General features: G+C 40.3%; 1 protein-coding gene across 2 annotated transcripts in view; it reads right to left on the bottom strand.

The window, feature by feature from the left end:
* The window catches only part of LOC119816160 (aldo-keto reductase family 1 member C15-like), a 181264-nt gene extending 162286 nt beyond the window's left edge, over positions 1-18978 (bottom strand). Inside the window, exons 1-9 of one of the 2 annotated variants that reach the window (XM_038332510.1) lie at positions 18892-18978; positions 15568-15735; positions 12649-12765; positions 11693-11770; positions 10570-10692; positions 8779-8888; positions 6424-6589; positions 4402-4484; positions 1628-1865 (exon numbers count right to left, since the gene is read on the bottom strand). In XM_038332510.1, coding sequence (XP_038188438.1) covers positions 1823-1865; positions 4402-4484; positions 6424-6589; positions 8779-8888; positions 10570-10692; positions 11693-11770; positions 12649-12765; positions 15568-15735; positions 18892-18978 — 975 coding nt within the window. In that variant the 3' untranslated portion in view covers positions 1628-1822. Of the gene's footprint in view, positions 1-1627; positions 1866-4401; positions 4485-6423; positions 6590-8778; positions 8889-10569; positions 10693-11692; positions 11771-12648; positions 12766-15567; positions 15736-18891 lie in introns of those variants that run through there. The other variant, XM_038332511.1, reaches the window with a different exon arrangement.
* Positions 18979-20384: the final 1406 nt, after the last annotated feature.

Raw genomic sequence — 20384 nt, 5'->3', positions numbered from 1 at the left:
TGCTCTTCCAGAGGTCCTGAGTTCAATTCCCAGCAACCACATGGTGGCTCACAGCCATCTATAATGAGATCTGGTGCCCTCTTCTGGCATGCAAGCAAACATGAGAGGAATGTTGTATACATAATAAATAAATAAATCTTTAAAAAAAAAAACAACATAAGAAATCCTAGGAGTTACATAGTCATATGGTCCTATGCCTCAGCATAGAACACGTCAATTTTTAGTGCTAGAAGACCTTATGACAGTTACTTCTAAGTGTGTATCCCCTTAGAAGCTGGTTTGGTTATCTTTTTAAAACGTTAAGTTGGATGGGTAGGAAAGGGGAATGGATTTGGGAAGAGTTGGGTAAGTTTGAACACAGTGCATATGAATGAAATTCTCAAAGAACTGACTTTTTAAAAAAGAAATGCAAAGATCAAAATAAGTAAATAAAAAAAGAAGAAAAATAAATTTTCAAAAAGTAAAATTTTAAAGCCTACTGGTTTTTTAAGTATTACTTTTTAATTATGTTATGTCTTGGGGGAAGAGGTAAGTGCACATAAATACATGTGCTCAAAGAGGCCATATGAGAGACTTAGATGTCTGGAGCTGGAATCACAGACAGTTGGGAGATGCCATGGGTGCTAGGAATCACATTGCTGAGCAGTACACACTCTTCCCCTCTGAGCCCTTTTCAGCACACCCCCTCCCCATTTCTCATTGAAAGCTTTAAGTCTAATTTTGTTAGTGAAAGACCCCCAATACTTGAAGGACCCCCGTGCCCACGTACTATGTTAAACTCTGCTGAAATTTAGCTGCCCTCACCCTCCTTCTCCCCCCCCCCCCCCCCCCCCCGGCTCAGCCAATGCTAAAACTGGATATCTATGGGTTGGGTTGCAGACTCACTGACTAGGCTAAGGAGAGGGAATACTCCACCCCCAAGGCACTCTATCTAAACTGTCAACTTGATGCAGGGTGTTTTATCTGTCTTTATGGTTTTTCGGGAAAATTTGAGAATAGACATGAGGCCATTCCCAGGATGAGCTAAGCCCGCCAATTTGAGAACCAATGAAAAGCTTGTTGCTGTGCTGCCTCTTATGTAACTCCTAAATCCCTATAAATACATGATGTGCCCTCAGCCCGGCATGCTTAGTAACTTGCTGTAGCATCGCAGGCGCCTGTGTATCCAATAAACTGCCTCGTGCTTTTGCATCCAGTGGATTGAATTGGTTCTGGTTCTTGGGTGGAGGACTCCTCAATAGACATCTCTCTCCGAGGGTCTTTCAGTTAGCAGCCTACTTCTTCCAGTAGACATTCATACCCAGAACACTTATATGTAAACTTAGCCTAATTTTTCCTGCTTTTTATAAAACAATGGCTGGGGGGGGAGGGAAGATTCAACAAAGTTTTACTGGGGGAATAAAAGAGTGCATGCCACTGCCAAACCTGCTTCAAGAACTAAGAAATGAGCTAGTAAGACCCATTACTTCACATTCCAAAAAGAGCTCTAAAATTCTTGAGTAATGTTCAATAACCTGAACAAAATACATCTTAAAGTTTATGAACCATGTGTTGAAAATGATTTTATTTTTGTAAACAATAATGCAGACCTGAGATTGCATAAAAATCAAGAAAAGTAGATCAAGTATTTTCTTTTGTTCTCTGTAATTTATATGTTATTTTTAATCATCAGGAAAAATAAATGTCATCATTTGACGTTCATAGTTTTCTGACATTAGACAAGCACCTGGAGGCAGAAATCTTGCTTCTCAACCACTCCACCAAATTCAGATATACATTGTCTGGAGGGAGGAGAGTCTCTGTAATGTTTAACAGCTCGTGCTCAATACTCTTCTGAATATGGATAGTAAGGGTGATCCACCGCACTGTAAGAGAAGAAGAAACACATGTTTGTTCACAAGTCACACTTCTGATAGACAAAATGAAGATAGGCATGATTTGAGAAACCAGAAAAACTTCAGTGGACCCTGTCTTGCTAAATGAAACGGAACACACCATTGACTGAGGTTGTGGATCAACTGATTTCATTATTTTTTCTTGGAATTTTAGTATTATTATCATTATTTTTTTATTATTATTATTTATTTGTGTGTGTGTGTGTGTGTGTGTGTGTGTGTGTGAGTGTGCCAAGACATGCCTGTGGAGGTCAAAGAATAGCTTTGTAGAGTCAGTTTTCTTCTTCCACCTTCCAGGGATTGAATTTGGTTGTTGAGCTTGCATGATGTTTCTATATCCACTGAGTCATCTTGTTAGCCCCATTTCATGATTTCCTATATTTCAAGTTTGTAAGACTATGTGGCTAAAGAAATAGGCATGTGATAAGAAAATGAAAGTAAGGAATGGATATGTTTTGGAACAATAGCTATATCTTGGAAAAGGACTGGCACAGGGCAAATGCCAATGGACACAGAGAAGAGGAAGCTGAAAGAGAATTATGTTTTTCCTAGGACTTATTTCTATCATCTTTGAGAGTTCATCTTCCACAAATGTTGAAGGAAGTGGCGGGGCTGCGTCCCGCCACCTGGCCGCCGGCTAGCTTTACACCCGAAATAATTACACAGAAACTGTATTCATTTAAATACTGCCTGGCCCCTGGCCCGTTATCTGTAGCTTCTTATTGGTTGATTCTCATATCTTGCTTTAACCCATATTTAGTAATTTATATAGCACCATGAGGTGTGGCTTACCAGGAGAGATCTTAACCTGTGTCCATCTCAAAGAGGAGAAGCATGGCGACTCCCTATGGCGACTGAAGCGTCTCCCCACTCCTGCTACCCAGCATTCTGTTCTGTCTACTCCGCCTACCTAATTTTCTGTTCTCTTAAAGGGCCAAGGCAGTTTTCTTTATTAATTAACCAATGAAAGTAACATAGACAGATAACTCTCCTCCATCACACAAAGATTATTTGAAGTATATATTATACTGCTTTAGTATAAACAAAGTTAGACTAGGCTTGATGCATTGCTGTAAGATCATTTTTATTGAATTCTCTTTTATTTCTTTTGATTTTAATATACATTAATAAGAAAACATTTTCATGTGCCTATCAGTATATCACAAGGTATGGGTAGTCTGCTCTCTGTGTCTAATGGGCAGGTGAACCCTGAAGACATTTATTTTAGCTCACTGAAAAGCTGGCTCTGAAAACAGAGTACCCACTTCCCTTATTTAAGACCCAAAGTATTTTTGTCTCAAGGTATCCTCCAAGACTCCTTGTCTAGGGTTGGGATGCTCCCCCCACCCCAGAAAAACCTCTGACTTGGAAGGAAGTAAGCAATAAAACAGCACAAGAGTGAAAACATCGTGATTTTGAGAACAGGAAGGTTTCCATAATATAAAATTGCCTGCTATGAGGGGAAAAAAAGCCAGAAGTTGACCCACAGGATCTGCCTCATCTTCCCCTGTGACCTGCATATAATAGAATTTCATATACTGTCCTGTTCTGTGAACTCTGTTCCCACAACACTTTGTTTGCTCACAAGAAGAGAATGTTTTCCACCAGCCAAAAACTGTCAAGGATAAGATGTATCTCCTCCTCTTCTCAGCTGTGCAGCTTAGTGTGCTCAAAGACATTATTGAACAGCCTCCCTCCTATCCCCTCCCCATGGAGCAAATAGATCTCCTATGTCCTGAGTACATCGAGTAATAAGAATAGTCTGATTTTTTTTATCATTTCTCTCTCCCCCCTTTTAACACTGAGCTATCCAGAATAAAGAAAACTACCCAGAAGACTAGTAAAAGCACTCTCAAGCAGCAGAGTCTAGAGTCCTCGATTCTGTTGATGCTTAAATTAGACTTCAAATCTCCGTTTTCCCAAGTCTCTGCTGGATGTTGTAAGCACCCATTTTGATAATGTTGTCTCTGTCTTCTGTGCTTTTCTCTACTTGGAATCCTCACCCTAGGGTCTCACTCTTCTCTGCTCAAGACTGTAGTCTAGTAGGAACTATAGGTGACTCTTTCAACTTCCGCAGTTGAATTTTGCTGGATGTCTGTAAGCATTCAGCTTAGTAACAACCTTTTTGCTGTCGTGTGCCCTTTTACCTAGAAGCCTCACTGAGTAAACCCTGTGCTCTGCTCAGGGCCCTCTCTATTGAGAACTCAGGCTGGTTGTTTTAAAGATGCTCGCTCAGTCAACTTCTGGATATTTTGAGTACACAGTTTAATCATGTTTGCAATGTATCTATCTATCTGTTGCAACTTATAATTTTACTATTATATATATATATATACTATTATATATATATATATATACACACACAATAATGTCACTCATGCAAAAAGCAAAAGCTTAGCTACATTGGGACATTGGTCATTGCCTGAACTCTATAGAACATCTTCATGGTTCACCTCCATGTTACAAAAAGCAAACAACTATAATGCCTACTAGAGGAGTCACTTACAATGACAGTTTCATATATGGTAAATTTCTATTGAGGCCATCAATCTCTTTCGTGTCCTCTGGGGTCAATTCGAAGTTAAACACCTAGAAAGGCATAATCATAGAAAATAAAAATAATAAATAAATAAATAAGCCATTGAAGTGTCCCTCTACCTGGAAATATAAGAATGATAGCAACAAGGGTGACTTTAAGAGAAGAATTTAATTCACCATTGGCCTTCAGATGGCCCGGATCTCAGAACTTTTGGTTGAATATGGCAGGCCCCTCCTTTCCCATTTCTTTCCTACTTTGATCCACTTCACAAAAGAAAGACTCATCAACCCCTAATCTTAAGAAAGGAAGGAAAAAAGAACTCCCAAATTAATTTTCAAATCTAGGTGAAATGCTGGAATTAGTCTCACCAAAATTAGTTGAACTTTTCTTCCTTTGCCATCCTGGAGTTTGATTCAGCTTTGGATAGTTCCCCTGCCCCCTGTCACAGAGAATAATCTAACTCCTCTCAAAGACTTCATTGAGTTGAGGAAAAATCCTCCCCAGATCAATTGTTCAACCATATCACTTAATCATCTCATGTTCTCAAACATTATCTCTGTCTATTCTTCTTTGTCAAAAGAACCTTTCTGATATTACGTAAATAATTTACATTTATTCATAATTATATAAATTTAATATATCAATCTAATAATTTATCTATTAAAGGTATCCTTGATGGTTAAAGTTAATAGTCAACTTGACAGAATCTAGAACCATCAGTGAGATGCATCGTAGGGCATGCCTGTGTAGGATCACCTTGGTTATGCTAACTGATATGAGAAAACCCATCTTGATTGTGGGTAGGATCATTCTCTGAGCAGGGGATCTCGTACTGCACACAGCAGAGAAGAGGTGAGCATGCATTCAACCTTCTCTACATTTGACTGTGGATGCAATGTGACCAGCTCCCTAAGGCTCCTGCCACTATAATTTCCCTGTGATGATATACTGTACCCTTGAAGTGTGATTCAGAATAAACCCTTTCTTCCTAGAGTTGCTTCTGCCGTGATATTTTATCATAACAACAGGAAAAGAAACCAAGATACTGTCCATCTATCCGTCCACCAGGACCCCATCTTAAAAAGACATTCTTTCAGTAATATGGCTGCCATGAGGCATGTAATGGTGCTTGGTGACACTTTGTTCCACCCCTGAGGTGCAGTGGTAGAAGGAGAGAAACAATCCCCACAAGTTATCCTCTGGCCACCCACTGTGTGCTGGTGAGTGTGCCCTCAAACACACATACATACAGAAACTAAATGTAGGGTCAATTTCTAACCGTATGGGATTCTAAACAAAACAAATGAAAAACCGCTGACTGATAGGAGAGACTAGCTAGTGCACGTGAGAAAGCAGTTAAGGAATAACTTTAATCATTGATTTCTTCATATGGTCAATCTATAAATTTATCTAGCTCCTTTTCTTCATAGAGAAACACCAACAATTAAAGGGGAAATGGCCATATATGACATCCCATACGTCAGAAAGCACGCCAGTGTATAACTAAATAATTGAAAGTTAATGGAGAAACTCAAAGAGCCATGCCCAGAACTATGGAAGTGAAGGGGAAAAAAGGCAAAAATATGCTAGGATAGTCCAGTGGTTCAATCAACCAGCAATCCTATTTGGATTTAATCTCAATCCAATAATTGTCCTTAATACAAACAAAGATTTTTTTAAAAGCGAAGAATATATAGAGCAGAAATGAAGTATTTAAAGCTCTCTACCATCTAAAAGGACTCCCACAACCAACTGAAGTAATGGCACTGAAATACATCTTGTTAAAAACTTGTGAAAGGCAAAGCCTTGAGTAGAGGAAACCCATCATTTTGCCAAACACTTTCTCTGCAGCCCTTTAGAGCTGCTGTCTGTAGCACACGAGTGTGGGGGTGGGGGGCAATGCATGGGAGCAAATAAATAGCAAGTGTTCCCATGTGAGGGAAACTGCCCCCCAGATCTCATTCTGGAGAAAAGTCCCTGGACCTTTACCTCGAAGTTCTCTTTGATTCTTTTCTCATTGAAGCTCTTGGCCAAAACCACCACACCCCTCTGTAGCTGGTAGCGCAGGGCAACCTGGCCTGGACTTCGGTTGTGTTTCTTGGCAATGGTCTTTAAGATAGGTTCCTCCAGAAGGTATGGACTATTATCATTGATCCTGAAAAATTACACACACATACTATCACAGAGATGACAAACCTGAAATGTGCAGCCCCCTTAACCTATATTCCCAGACCATTAAAAGAAGAAAGTACAATATAGTGTAATTAAAACAGAATTTTGTGAGTATTCATAAAGATTTATTTTTATTGTAGCAATTGCAAACAACTATGTTGCCCATCGATAGATCAGAAGACAAACACTATGTGGGACAGGTGTCCATGCAATAGAATATAACAGAAATACATATACTCCCTTTTATCCTCAGGGGCCTTGCACATAGCTCTTATCTTAATTTAAAATTAAGAATTGCATATGTCTATAATTTTTCCTTTGATAATTTCAAGCTACCATTAATTAATAATTAAAAGTTTAGAAAGGGAAGGAAGGAAGAAAGGAAGGAAGGAAGGAAGGAAGGAAGGAAGGAAGGAAGGAAGGAAGGAAAAAAGTTAGGGGAATTGCTATAAAATTTAATGAACTACAGGTAATTGTGCTGACAAAGGCCACAAAAGCATAGACATGTGAATTCCTATCTGGAATTCGATAGGCATGGGAGCATAAGTCTGCAATCCTACACTTGGGAGACTGAAGCAGGAGGTCCCCATCCATGAGTTTGAAGACAGCCTGTTCTACATAGCATGATCCTAATTCAATCCATTCCCCTCCCCCATAAGCACAGAATTTCTAAAGAACAGGCAAAACTTCTCTAGAGCCAATGAACAGGACAAAAACTAATAGTCTGAGAAGTGGTGAAAAATGTCTTGGAAGTAATAAGAAGTTAAACAACATATAAAAAGCTATTTACTATTATTATTGATTAACATCTGTTTTGTTTCACTTAAGAAAATCAAGTTATTACATTAAAGGCTACACTCTATTAAAAGCTCGGGACCAGAGACAATGTCTTTGACAGTCTTCAAAATGTCTTCTTTCTCATGCTCTGTCTTAGTTATGGTTTCTATTGCTATGATAAAGCATCATGACAAACACAGCCTGGGAAGGAGAGGGCTTATCTCATCTTACACTTCCCCATCACAGTCCATCCTCAAAGGGGTTCACAGCAGGAGCCGAAGCAGAGGCCATGAAGAAAGATGGCCTACTGCCTTGCTCAAATCACCACAGTCATGGCCCCACCCACAGTGGTCTGAACCCCCACACATTAATTATTAATAAAGGCAATATCTCACTGTAGTGTGAAGCGGCGGGGCTGCATCCCGCAACCCAGCCGCCGGCTAGCTTTACACCCGAAATAATTACACGGAAACTGTATTCTTTTAAACACTGCCTGGCCCATAGTTTTAGCCTCTTATTGGTTAATTCTCACATCTTCCTTTAACCCATATTTAGTAATCTGGGTAGCACCACGAGGTGTGGCTTACCAGGAGAGATCTTAACCTGCGTCCATCTCGGAGAGGAGCAGCATGGAGACTCACTATGGCGAATGCCTGAAGCGTCTCCCCAACTCTACTTCCTTGTTCCCACAATTCTGTTTTGTCTACTCCACCTACCTAATTTTCTGTCTCTTAAAGGGCCAAGGCAGTTTTCTTTATTAATTAACCAATAAAAGAAACATAGACAGATAACTCTCCTCCATCATCTCACAGATTTGCAAATAGGCCAAACTTACTGAGCATTTTTTTTTTAGCTATGATTTCCTCTTACCAGATAAGTCTAGGCTTGTGTCAAGTTGACAAAAGAAAAATAAAGTCAACCATTACAGGCATAAACATATCTGCTGTTTCTGTATCTACAAGTAGAAATCAGAATTCACTGATAAACATAGGAGAAGTAGTATTGTCTTAAACATATGGATTTTTACCATATCAATGTACATACAACTATATACTCATGAATTCAAATGCATATAACCATTGGAAAATCTCTTATGACACATTAAGTACACTGGTTTTACATTCTATCCACTTGTCAAAATTACATGGCTAGGATACTTGCAGTCTAAGTTCTATAAACTGTGTCTTAAAATCCTTTTTATAACTATGCCTATTAGTGCAGCAACAGCAAAGAATAAAAGACTACTAATGAGATTCAAGTTCAACCATGGTGCATAGAAACTGGGGCATTTTTGAACTTGTTTCTTTGTGGTTGAACTTTTCCAGAGAGTTAAAAGTTAATGTTTTCAACATGGAATTATTGACAAAAGGAAATAAAGTCCAAAAGTCTCATTACCAGTTTGGGTCTCTGTGGGATCCAAGGGCACTGTAAGCAACTAGAACAATATCTTTGGACTTGCAGAACTCCAGAAGTTTGCTCTGGTTGAGATATGGGTGACATTCTACCTGTAAATTTCCAAAACAAAACGGTATTAGAATGTATGAGCCAACAATGTCACACAGGCTTTAAAAGTACTAAGGGTAGATCAAGTTCCATATTGACTTAAGTACAATATGCTTCAAATTGATCATTTTTTCCCTGCAATACTTTCTTCTGTCCTTTTACTAGTATTTGAAGATTAAAATCTCCCATTTCCAAATTGCAGTCTCTATCAGTTTCTACAGAATGAAGCTATAGCCCGTTAGAGCAATGACTGAGTATACCTGTGGGTGAGAAGACCACAAACTGAAGATAAAATCTTTTGTCCTCTAGAGAGGGAAGAAGTGGCAGCCTTGTAGAAGGACCCAATGTTCAGGGGAACAAAGGAGGGGAGAATGATAAACAAGAGTGTCTGCACTGGATGGGGAAAATTTGTGCCTTTTAACCTTCAGGGACTCACATGACCTTGGTCTTCTGTTATCAAGCCTTTTGCTCTGATCCTCAATGTATAAGAAATTCAAAAGCAACCTACCAAACTATCACAGTGATCAGTGACTAATTTCCCTATCATGTGGGGAACATTAACAGGATAAATTGCTTGATTTCTTTCATAAACAGATGAAAGGAGAAAGAGAGCGAGAACAGAGAACAGGGAGAAGGGAAATAGAGAGAGTAAGGATGGAAAGGGGATATGAACGCAAGAGGGCGATCCTCTGAATTCAAGAAAAACCGATAGGCACACCACCCAGTGGCAATGTATAGACTTTAGCCCTCCCTACTTTGAACTAATTTGCTCTTAAAAAGAAAAGCACTATGTAACTGCTAGGCATAGTGACAAACGCTTAGCTATTTGGGGGGCTAAGGCAGGAAGATTAAAATTTCAAGGCCAACCTGAGCATTCTACCTCAAAATAATTTGTGAAAGACCACAAGCTAAAACTGTGTTGGAGCATTTCCCTACTGTGTGTGAGGCCTTTGGTTCAATCCCAAGTACCAAGGAAATAAACAGGCATGATCATACTTTAACACTCAAGATATTTAGTGATACCAATCATTGCTAAATGTGTGGGGATTTTAACAGTATTCTAGCATTGTTAATTTTTTTAAACCATATATTTTTAAAATACAGTCTAAAAATTGCATAATGCCTGCCTCAAAATACTTCAAATAGTATGCATATGACAAATTTGTAGAGAAGAGAAATTATTGCTTGAGCGCGTTGATGGGCACAGGTGAAGGAAGTTGTACTCACACAATTCTCAGTGCATTTGTAGCTCTAAATTCTGCAAAGGTTAAAAGTCTTTCAAAGTCATTAAAAAGTATTTTCCATCCAAATTTAGGAAAGAAAGCACCACAAATTATCTAGGGTGCCCTGAGAATGATACAGCAGCAAGACACTTTTGCTGTGCTTCATTTCAATCAGGTTTTTGTTTTTAAGGTTTTATATGATTTCCCAGCACAACACACATTGTGTATGTTACTGAGCAGTGGTATTCCTTCTAAGAGTTGTGATTTCAGTCAAACTGCCTCCCCTGTCCTGTTGTTCCCACTCTTGTCAACCTGAACCATGACTGACGTTTCCTGTCTCAGTGAAAATAGCTATAAGCTAAATAGTTGGTTCAAAACAGAGATTTGGGGAGTATCGAGTAAAGGAAGAAGTTTGTGAAGAACAGAAGGTAAGGCACTTACCAGGTGAACTTGAGCTCACCTGATTGCAAACGGGCTTATATTTTAGCCCTGGTTTGTTCAGAATCAATTCCAGCACTTTGCGGTTGAAATTGGACACCCCAATGGACTTGGTTAAACCTAAGTCTTTACACTTCTCCAGTGCCTGGGAGGAAGAAAGTATGCAGTTAATCCTATTTGTACTCTGCCCTTTGGAGATTCTCCTTGGGCTTATTTGGATACCTACATAATAATTTCAGTTACTCACATAATTTCAATTACATATAGAATTTTGGTTACAATTTCAAATCAGTTTTGACACTTGAATACAGCCTTGCCTAAGGCACTCACCTGCAATGAATACATATTTGTCATTCATTTACATGCACATTGAGGAGAGCAAGTACATATAAGTCTCCCCTGACCGTCCCCACCCTCTTCAGTGGCATCTGTTTTGATGCCAGGCTTATAATGTTTTTCAATAATTGTCATCATAGTCAAAGACAAAGAATTCTAGGATCTTATGCTAGTTAAAAGTGTATTGTTACTTTTTTCCTATAATGTTGAAAAGCTATATACGACATAGGGTATATAGCGGCAGATTTCATTCTCTAGTATAACTTGCTCTGTGCTAAGGCAGATTACGCTTCTCCAAAGGCATGTTTATCTGTCTTGGAATAGTATTGTAACCTTTCTTGAGTCTCTTTCAGTTGATCCCCTTTATATGGCTTATATTCTTAAGTGGGATCTATGACACAAAGAAATGTCTACCTCAAATCATAGTTTAGTTAAAAACTAAACTTCATCGCTCTCAACTCTCACTCTAGAGATGTAATTACAGAAAGACAGAGAAGCGACAGTGGGGATTCTTGTTGTGGTAATTTATTCTTCCCTCATATATTATATCCCAACCATAGTTCCCCCTTTCGCTACTTCTTCCACTTCCTCTTCCTCATCTCCTCTCTCCCCCACATAAACTCCTCCTCTGCAGACGTAAGCAGGCCTCCCAGAGATATTATCTGAACATGGCATAGTAAGTTACAATAAGATTAGTCATTACAATATGCTTTGGGTGTGTCAATTATTGAAGCAAAATCCATCTCTTCTAATTCTTTATTAATTAGTTCCTCTCTTGCCACACAGTGCTCATTGTCTGCAGTGCATACCTCCCATGTATCACGGATGTCCACATTGTCAAAAATAATTTTCCCACTGGCATCCTTTGGTATAAGATCCCCTCCAGGCTAGAATGAAGAGAGAAAAGAAGTTAGCAAAACTTTCTCTAATAGTCAATTTCAAGTGGTTAATGAGATTACTCATCCAACACTCAGGAGACTGAGTTAGTCACTCTGTGTGTGTGTGTGTGTGTGTGTGTGTGTGTGTGAGAGAGAGAGAGAGAGAGAGAGAGAGAGAGAGAGAGAGAGAGAGAGAGCGCATGCACAAGTTATATTTTCTTTAAACAGAGACTTTAGAGAAGAAAAACTGAAATTATCTAAAAGATTATACGAGAACATCTCTCCCCTTGATTGCCATCACTTTTCTCTCTTGGGGGCCCCAATGAAGCTCTAAATCTCACCAACAATGATGGCTCTTCCCATTGGAATTTCCTTATCCCAATGACAGAATAGTGTAAAGGATAGAACTTTCGCTATTAACCATGAGCTTTTGCTCCACTTTATGATGACTCAACTCTGAGTTAATGAGTCTTTCAGATGTGATCAGCAAACATGTACCTTGACAAGAAAATGAAACCATGAGGCCCAAAGGAGCCCAAGCCCAATTGTCCATTACCCAAATTCAGATCTCTGTGTCCTAGAGTGAGAGACAGACATAGGTGAGAACATGCCCTGAGGAGATGGAGACTCCCCCTGGTGTCTCAGAAGTCTCCACAACCTGAGGCACTCTGGTCTATAGAAGGCAGTGAAGTCATTGAACTTGAACACTCCTGAAGACTGGAGAATGAACATCTTAAGAGGTCTTGCTTGTGGGGTCTCTCAGCTGTCATAATCATTTCACCGTTCTGTTCATCTCAGATCAATGTATTTCTCTCAGCAGGAGCCCCGAAAAATCTCATTGTTCTGACATAATATAATAGTCTAGGGCATAAAAATCCAAAACTGACCTTCATAGCAATTGGGGAATGAATAATGCAGAGATCTACATAATCCAGCCCAAGTTTCTTCAGCGATCCTTCCAGGCACTGACGAACCAACTCTGGTCTGTGGAAAGTATTCCAAATCTACAGTTTCCAAACAAAAATACACATTACAGTAAAATGAAATGATTGAGACTTGCTATTGTGGTCTCAGCTAAGCTAAGAACATTGGGGGCTAAGTGTATATATATATATATGTATTTTTTTTTCTCATACAATGTATTTTGCTCATGATTTTCCCCACACCCAACTTTTCCCAGATCCTCTGCAGGACCTTACCCAATTTTGTGCTGTTCATCACAGATCACATCCTTCATAGAATAGTCAGATTTACTTGAGTGATGACAATGAGAATGAGCAGAATTTAGAAAACGACCAACTTAAATGTTTCAGACCTAGAAGTTTTGGTCTCAAAAGAGCACAGAAATGGTAAGCTGGGAGTGGGTCAAATAGAGAGAAGCAGCAGATAAACAGCAAAGCACTAAATCAGAGGGCTGACAAACATTTAATAGAAATTAACTGGAGAGTCCCATTGAGGTAGCCAGATGAAATTACCCACTTCAAAGTCCATCCTGGGATGGAAATAGAAAACACTATCCTGAGTGAGATAACCCAGACCCAAAAGGATGAATATGGTATTACTCACTAATTTGTGGACTCTAGCATAAACCAAGGACATTAAGCCTATAGTTCACAAGCACAGAGAAGCCAAATAACAAGGTGAAACCAAAGAAAAACATATATAGATTCTCCTGGAAACTGGAAGCAAACAAGATTGCCGTGCAAAAGTTGTGAGCATGGGGCTGGGGGTAGGGGTTAGGGTGAGGTTGGGGGAAGGGGAGAAGAGGGAGAGGGAAGGGAAAAGGGAAGGACTGGCAAGATCTTGGGGGAGTGGGAAGGTAGAGATGGAGGAAGGGCAGATATAGAAGCAGGGAAGAAGATATCTACATTAAGGGATCCATTTTAGGGTTGGCAAGAGACTTGGCTCTACAGGGGATCCCGGGTGTCCACAGGGATGTCCCCAGCTAGGTCCTTGGACAGAGAGGGTGCCTGAACGGTCCTTGCCCCACCATCACACTGATGATTATCTTGAATATCACCATAGAATCTTCATCTGGTGATGGAGATAGAGACAGAGACCCTCATCAGAGGAACAGACTGAGCTCCCAAGGTCCAGATGAAAGGCAGAAGGAGGAGGAAGATGAGCAAGGAAGTCAGGACCCCGAGGGGTTGGTTCACCAACTGAGAAAGTCTGCCTGTTCTAATGGGAGCTCACCAAATCCAGCTGAACCAGGTCTGAATGAGAATGTGCTTAAACCCGACCATCTGATTGTGGCTGACAATGGGGACTGGCTGAGAAGCCATTGATAAAGGCACCCCAGTGCACTTGTTTCTACTGCATGTTCTGGCTTTTTGGGACCCTGGTCTATATGGATGCACAGCTCCCTAGGCCTGGATGTAGGGGGGAGGGCCTTGGACTTCCCACAGGGCAGGGTTCCCTGCCCTCTCTCAAGAAGGGAGGGAGAGGGAGGAGGGGGTGTGGGGGAGCAGGAGGGGATTGGGAAGAGGAAAGGAAGTGTAAATATTTGAATGGAAAAATAAAAAAGGGGGGGAAGAAAAGACAAAATCCACATCTTCTGCCATAACCCATGTAGCAGGAGGTAGAGTTTAAATCATTTCTCTTGGCTGTTTTGGGATTGGGCATCAGTGGGACTGCATTTATCTGAAAGCAGAAGAAAGCACAGGGGCTGGAGAGCTATCACAAGAGATCTCCTCTGTTTGCTAAGAGACCATCTATATCATGAAGCTTCTGCTTTGGAAAACAGATCAGTAACTGGGGATCAGAAACAACACTTTAAAGGTCACTTTGGGATAATTTTGTGATAGTTGTGCAGTTTGTGTTTCTGAACACATGTAGCTGGGTACCATTGCTTGAGATCGCATTTTCCCTTGCTACATTTTCTGTGGTCTTTGATTAAAAGTTGACTATTTCTGAAAAAAAAAGTTCATCCTGGGTAGACTGATGTATCCCCTTGGGTAAGGTTTCCAAGAAACTGAACAAACAGCAGTAAAGTAGACAAAGGATTTACTGTTCTTAGCAAATCCAGAACCAATTCTAAGAGATCCCATCTAAAAACAAGCTGTCACCAGTGTAAACGTAAGTAGGAGACATCTTTAAAGACCTCAGCTCAGATGCAATCACACTGGAAGGCTGCCTTTCCACCTGAGGAAATGTTACAAATACCAGTCCATTCAGTGCATATTTCAGAAAAGGATTTTCCCTTTTGTGAACAATGTTCTCAACCTCACTTGGGAATCTACTGAAGAATTAGTTACTCAGGGCCCAGAGAGGCCAGATTATCCAAAAGAACTGCGTCCTTACTTTATATCTAGACAATGTCTGATATTCAGAGATACTGAGTATCTGTATCCCACATTTATGATACTTCAGGGACAAAACAAGACTTTATTTTTTAATTTTTTATTTATAGTTTTGTGTGTGTGTGTGTGTGTGTGTGTGAGAGAGAGAGAGAGAGAGAAAGAGAGAGAGAGAGAGAGAGAGAGAGAGAGAGAGAGAGAGAGAGAGAGAGAGAGAGAGAGAGAAACCATCAGTGAATGTATATGGGTACCACACGTGTAGAAATAGGATATCAGGAATCATTTCTCTTCTACCATGTACTTACCAGGAATAAAAGGTTACCAGGCATGGAAGCCTGCATCTTTTTCAACTGAGTCATTCTGCTGGCCCTGTTCTTTATTTTTCTATAATGTGTCTTTGCAATAAAGCCATGATTCAGTCTTGAGACAAAGGGTGTGGTGTCTCCTTCCCCAGGAACATATCTGAGTTGACAGTGGCTTTCAGCCATTCTGGCCACAGGTGCTCACCTTGGTGGTGTAGAATAAATCCTCCCTCTTCACAGTTCCATCAGCCATCTTGTCTCGGAGAGCCTGTCCAACTTCTTCCTCATTTTGGTAGTAGTATGCAGCATCTATGTGACGGAAACCTACGTCAATGGCTATTTTGGTGGCCTCAGTAACTTTGCTTTTGGGAATCTATGAAACAAGAATAGGAAAAGTCAAAGATGTGACCAACTCAGGAAAAAGCGATTTCTTTCTCCATAGCATTTTCCTGAGTTGCTGCCAGCCCTAGGTTGATCTTGTTTGATGATGCAAACATTGATAACAGTTTTGCAATCTATCTGGAAACAAAGACTAAGAAATAAAACTTCTAAATTTCAACAAAATGAAATTAGTGATGTGGGACCATATGAATATATATATATATGATAAATATATAAATGCAAGTTTCATTCAATAAAAATCAATTGGAAGGAACTAGCTAGCAGGAAAGCTGCATACTGGAAGAATAATTCTAAGGTATTCAGTAGATAGGACAGGTACACACACATAGGTATGTGTGTGGTAACACCTAAAAAGTAGCTCCTATTACCCATAATTCTCTATTTCTACTCAAATAGGTTCTTTGCTCAAGTTTCTTTTATTCCCTTTATTTTTCAGGTCCTTGCATTCAGCATTTACTGAGTGCCACCTTCTAGCCTAACACTATGTTAGGCTCTAGAATACTAGGTATTTTTTTTCTATGAACAAAAAGAATGATTTCCCTTCTTTCATGAAGTTTCCAGAAGTGTGAAAGACAGTCATAACACAAGAAAGTATGAGAAGTGGATGGGGTAGCCCACACCTACAATCCCAGCACTTGGGAGATGGAGAAGCAAGAAGATCAGATGGTCAAGGTCATTCTTATCTACAAAGTAAGTTCAACACTAGCCTGTAATGCATGAGATTTAGTTTTAAAAATAGCTACTATCATCATCTTAACAGCTTGCCATCTTTGCTTCAAATATCTCCATTTTGTTGTGAAAGCTACACAGTAACCCCAAAGTCTCCATTACCTGTAACTAGAGTTAGACACTTTCAGTTCACTAAAATGATCTGTTGGATGGCTACATAATGTGTAGCCCATCCCCTATATCTTGCAAGTCTTCAGTACTAACTTATGGATGGAATGATTGTGGATTCTCAGTGACATTTTTAAAAAGTTTGACTTGCATTCTAAGTGTTTATCTTTATGCCCATAGATTAGTGCATCTCTTGGTCTTCATCAACGAAGCTTCTTTTTGCCATAAACAATAACTAATACCAGGACCCACAACTGTTTGTGTCCAGAAAACAGGTGTTCATGGAGAGCTCACCCATAATTGGGACTTCTATAGCTCACCCTTTCTTCAAGAGGCTTAGGGAACATCATGGAAGAGGAGGAAGAAAGAATGTAAGAACCAGAGATCATGGAAACAAAACTTCCATAAAACAGTGTCTTTTGGATGGCATGGAACTGCTTACATTCATGAGTTGACAGCAGCTGTTATCAATCCAGTCTACACTGCAGCACGGACAGAGGATGGAGTCTACACTGCAGCACAGACAGAGGATGGAGTCTACAATGCAGCACGGACAGAGGATGGAGTCTACACTGCAGCACAGAGGATGGAGTCTACACTGCAGCACGGACAGAGGATGGAGTCTACACTGCAGCACAGAGGATGGAGTCTACACTGCAGCACGGACAGAGGGTGGAGTCTACACTGCAGCACAGAGGATGGAGTCTACACTGCAGCACGGACAGAGGATGGAGTCTACACTGCAGCACAGAGGATGGAGTCTACACTGCAGCACGGACAGAGGATGGAGTCTACACTGCAGCACAGAGGATGGAGTCTACACTGCAGCACGGACAGAGGGTGGAGTCTACACTGCAGCACAGAGGATGGAGTCTACACTGCAGCACGGACAGAGGATGGAGTCTACACTGCAGCGCAGAGGATGGAGTCTACACTGCAGCACAGACAGAGGATGGAGTCTACACTGCAGCACAGAGGATGGAGTCTACACTGCAGCACGGACAGAGGATGGAGTCTACACTGCAGCACAGAGGATGGAGTCTACACTTCAGCACAGAGGATAGAGTCTACACTGCAGCACAGAGGATGGAGTCTACACTGCAGCACAGAGGATGGAGTCTACACTGCAGCACAGACAGAGGGTGGAGTCTACACTGTAGCACAGAGGATGGAGTCTACACTGCAGCACGGACAGAGGATGGAGTCTACACTGCAGCACAGAGGATGGAGTCTACACTGCAGCACGGACAGAGGATGGAGTCTACACTGCAGCACAGACAGAGGATGGAGTCTACAATGCAGCACGGACAGAGGATGGAGTCTACACTTCAGCACAGAGGATAGAGTCTACACTGCAGCACAGAGGATGGAGTCTACACTGCAGCACGGACAGAGGATGGAGTCTACACTGCAGCACAGAGGATGGAGTCTACACTGCAGCACAGAGGATAGAGTCTACACTGCAGCACGGACAGAGGATGGGTTGACAAGGACTCACCCTCCAGCTAAACTGCTACTGACAGTTAATGGCTTCTGGGAAACAGAAAACCTGTTTACTTCAGGCATGTGGTTGCAAGTAGATTGGCCATGTTCTAGCGAATGGCCTCATAGTCAAGTGCATATAGTCAGTATCAATTTACTTATTTGGATATTTAAAAGAGAGAGGGAAAAGAAGAAGAAATGAAGTGGAGAAAGAGAAGTGAGAGTCTGAGAAGAGTTGGAGGTTTGGAATGAGTGGTACATGTGAACAAAATATATTGCATACCTGTATGAAATTTTAAAACCTGTTCAAATAGTTGAAATTCTCTCACAAATATATCTTCTTCCAAAAAACTCAAAGAAAAACTGTAGTCCAGTGTTCCCACTGCTAGCCATTTTCTCTCGTATGCATTGCCATAGGAATTTCTAACCAAGAGTAGAATGCAGGAGAAGCCTGAGCTTTAGGTGATAAGAATTTTAAAATTAGTGAGAATACTTCCATCAAGGATTCATTATACATGTATATGTAAGTAAATATATAGCAGGCATTGGGATTTGTCAGGAAACAATGTTAGTAACAATAATGACAGATAATCTGCCTACAAAATCCTTAACCTCCACATCTCCACACCTAACATCTTGGCATCTCACCAAGTACCAATACGCATCCTCAAGCACGAACAGAAGTAAATTGTAGACAGGGAAAGGGAAGCCCAGGTGAATCATCCACCAGGTGCAGGTCTCCTGCCTTCTGAACACACTTCCAGGATAGCTGATAGCTAATGCTTTGGTTCCCGAGAGGCCCACTTACACCATCTGGAGCAAACGTGCCAAATCCAAGCACAGGCATCAAGTTTCCGTCATTCAGCTTCACTGAACGACTATGTTTGAGATCCATGTTGTCCACAGCCCAACAAGTCTGGCTCTTGTCTCTTCTTCCTCGGTAACCCGAGCCGAATAAAAGGCAAGGCTCCAGCACTATTTATTTCTGTCAAGATGGGCGGGGCCAAGATTGCAAAGGCTCTAAAAGAAAGCTGGAGTCCATTGAGTCCAATTGATATCTTATAATCCCTCTATAACTTTACAGAAATATCTTACAGGAAACAAAACCCAGAAAAGTTTATCTATTAGAAGATGTTGGATTTTCAGCTCCTAAACAGCAAAGCTAGCTGTGACAATCTGCCCCTGATAATAACACCAGACTTACTTATAAAATGTAAAACTATCATCAAGGTGTTTGTTTCTAAACATGAATTCTGCTAAAGAGTTTATTAATTTCCTCACCCTCTATTTGTTTCATAAATCTTATAAAAATACTTTATAAAATTTATCAAACAAAGCATGTTATCTGGGCCTGAGCACCCAGCCAACAAAATTCCTTCGGAATATTCACCTTTAATTTAGTTATCTAAGTATCTTTTTCCTTGTGTTAAGATTTTTATTCAAAATTCACATTCTCTCTGTTTTGCTTCTTTAATAATTTCTATTCAAGAAAAACTAGATTAATGTCACATATCAATTTCTGGAATGTTGCCTTTGTTTAAATACTTGTCTATTTCCAGAATAGCCTGCGCTCCTTCAACTCAGACACTACCAACCTTAGGAATTCTGCTTGTTAAGCTCAGCATATGTGCTTGAGTCTCGGGTTCTTCATGACTCCCACAGCCTCATTAGATAAGATTCATTGTGCTCTCCTGTGCCACCTTACATTGTTCTAATATCTATTAATGCAGCTCAATAAACGTGTTGGTCAATTACACTCTAAATTAATTCAGAAAGTCAGTTAGAATCAGAAAACCCTAAGTAGCACTTCGCTCACTATCACAGATCTGTCAAGCTTCCTCATTTGAAACACTACAAATGGTATTCCACTAGCACTATAATTTATCTTGTTAAATAATAGTCCATTCCTACATCTTGGCAGGATCAAAATTTTGCCTGTTTTATTAATCCTTTTATTGTGTATTCTCCCAACATTTTACCAGATATAAACTTAGTGAGTATATACTTTGTCTTTTCTTTGGTTCAACTGTTAACCTAAAGAGAAATAAGGTTAACAATCTATGAAAAGCCTTGGCACTAATATAACACCGGCCATAGATAAGTAGTGGCCAAGGAAGAAAACACTCATCCCAGGCACAGAGAAAAACTGAGTTGTCAAGTTAGGCCCACTCTGACAATTGATAAAACGATATTTGCATCCTTTCTTATGGTGATTTATAATGTTCTTTCTATGTGAACAAGAAGCCATCACATAAAATGGACGTAGAGTTGATGCCTAGATAACTTCTATTTTTCTCTTTT

The sequence above is a fragment of the Arvicola amphibius genome, chromosome 6, assembly GCF_903992535.2.
Source record: "Arvicola amphibius chromosome 6, mArvAmp1.2, whole genome shotgun sequence".
Lineage (NCBI taxonomy): Eukaryota > Metazoa > Chordata > Mammalia > Rodentia > Cricetidae > Arvicola > Arvicola amphibius.
The sequence above is the reverse complement of the archived record's forward strand: the minus strand, read 5'-3'. Positions and strand labels throughout refer to the sequence as shown.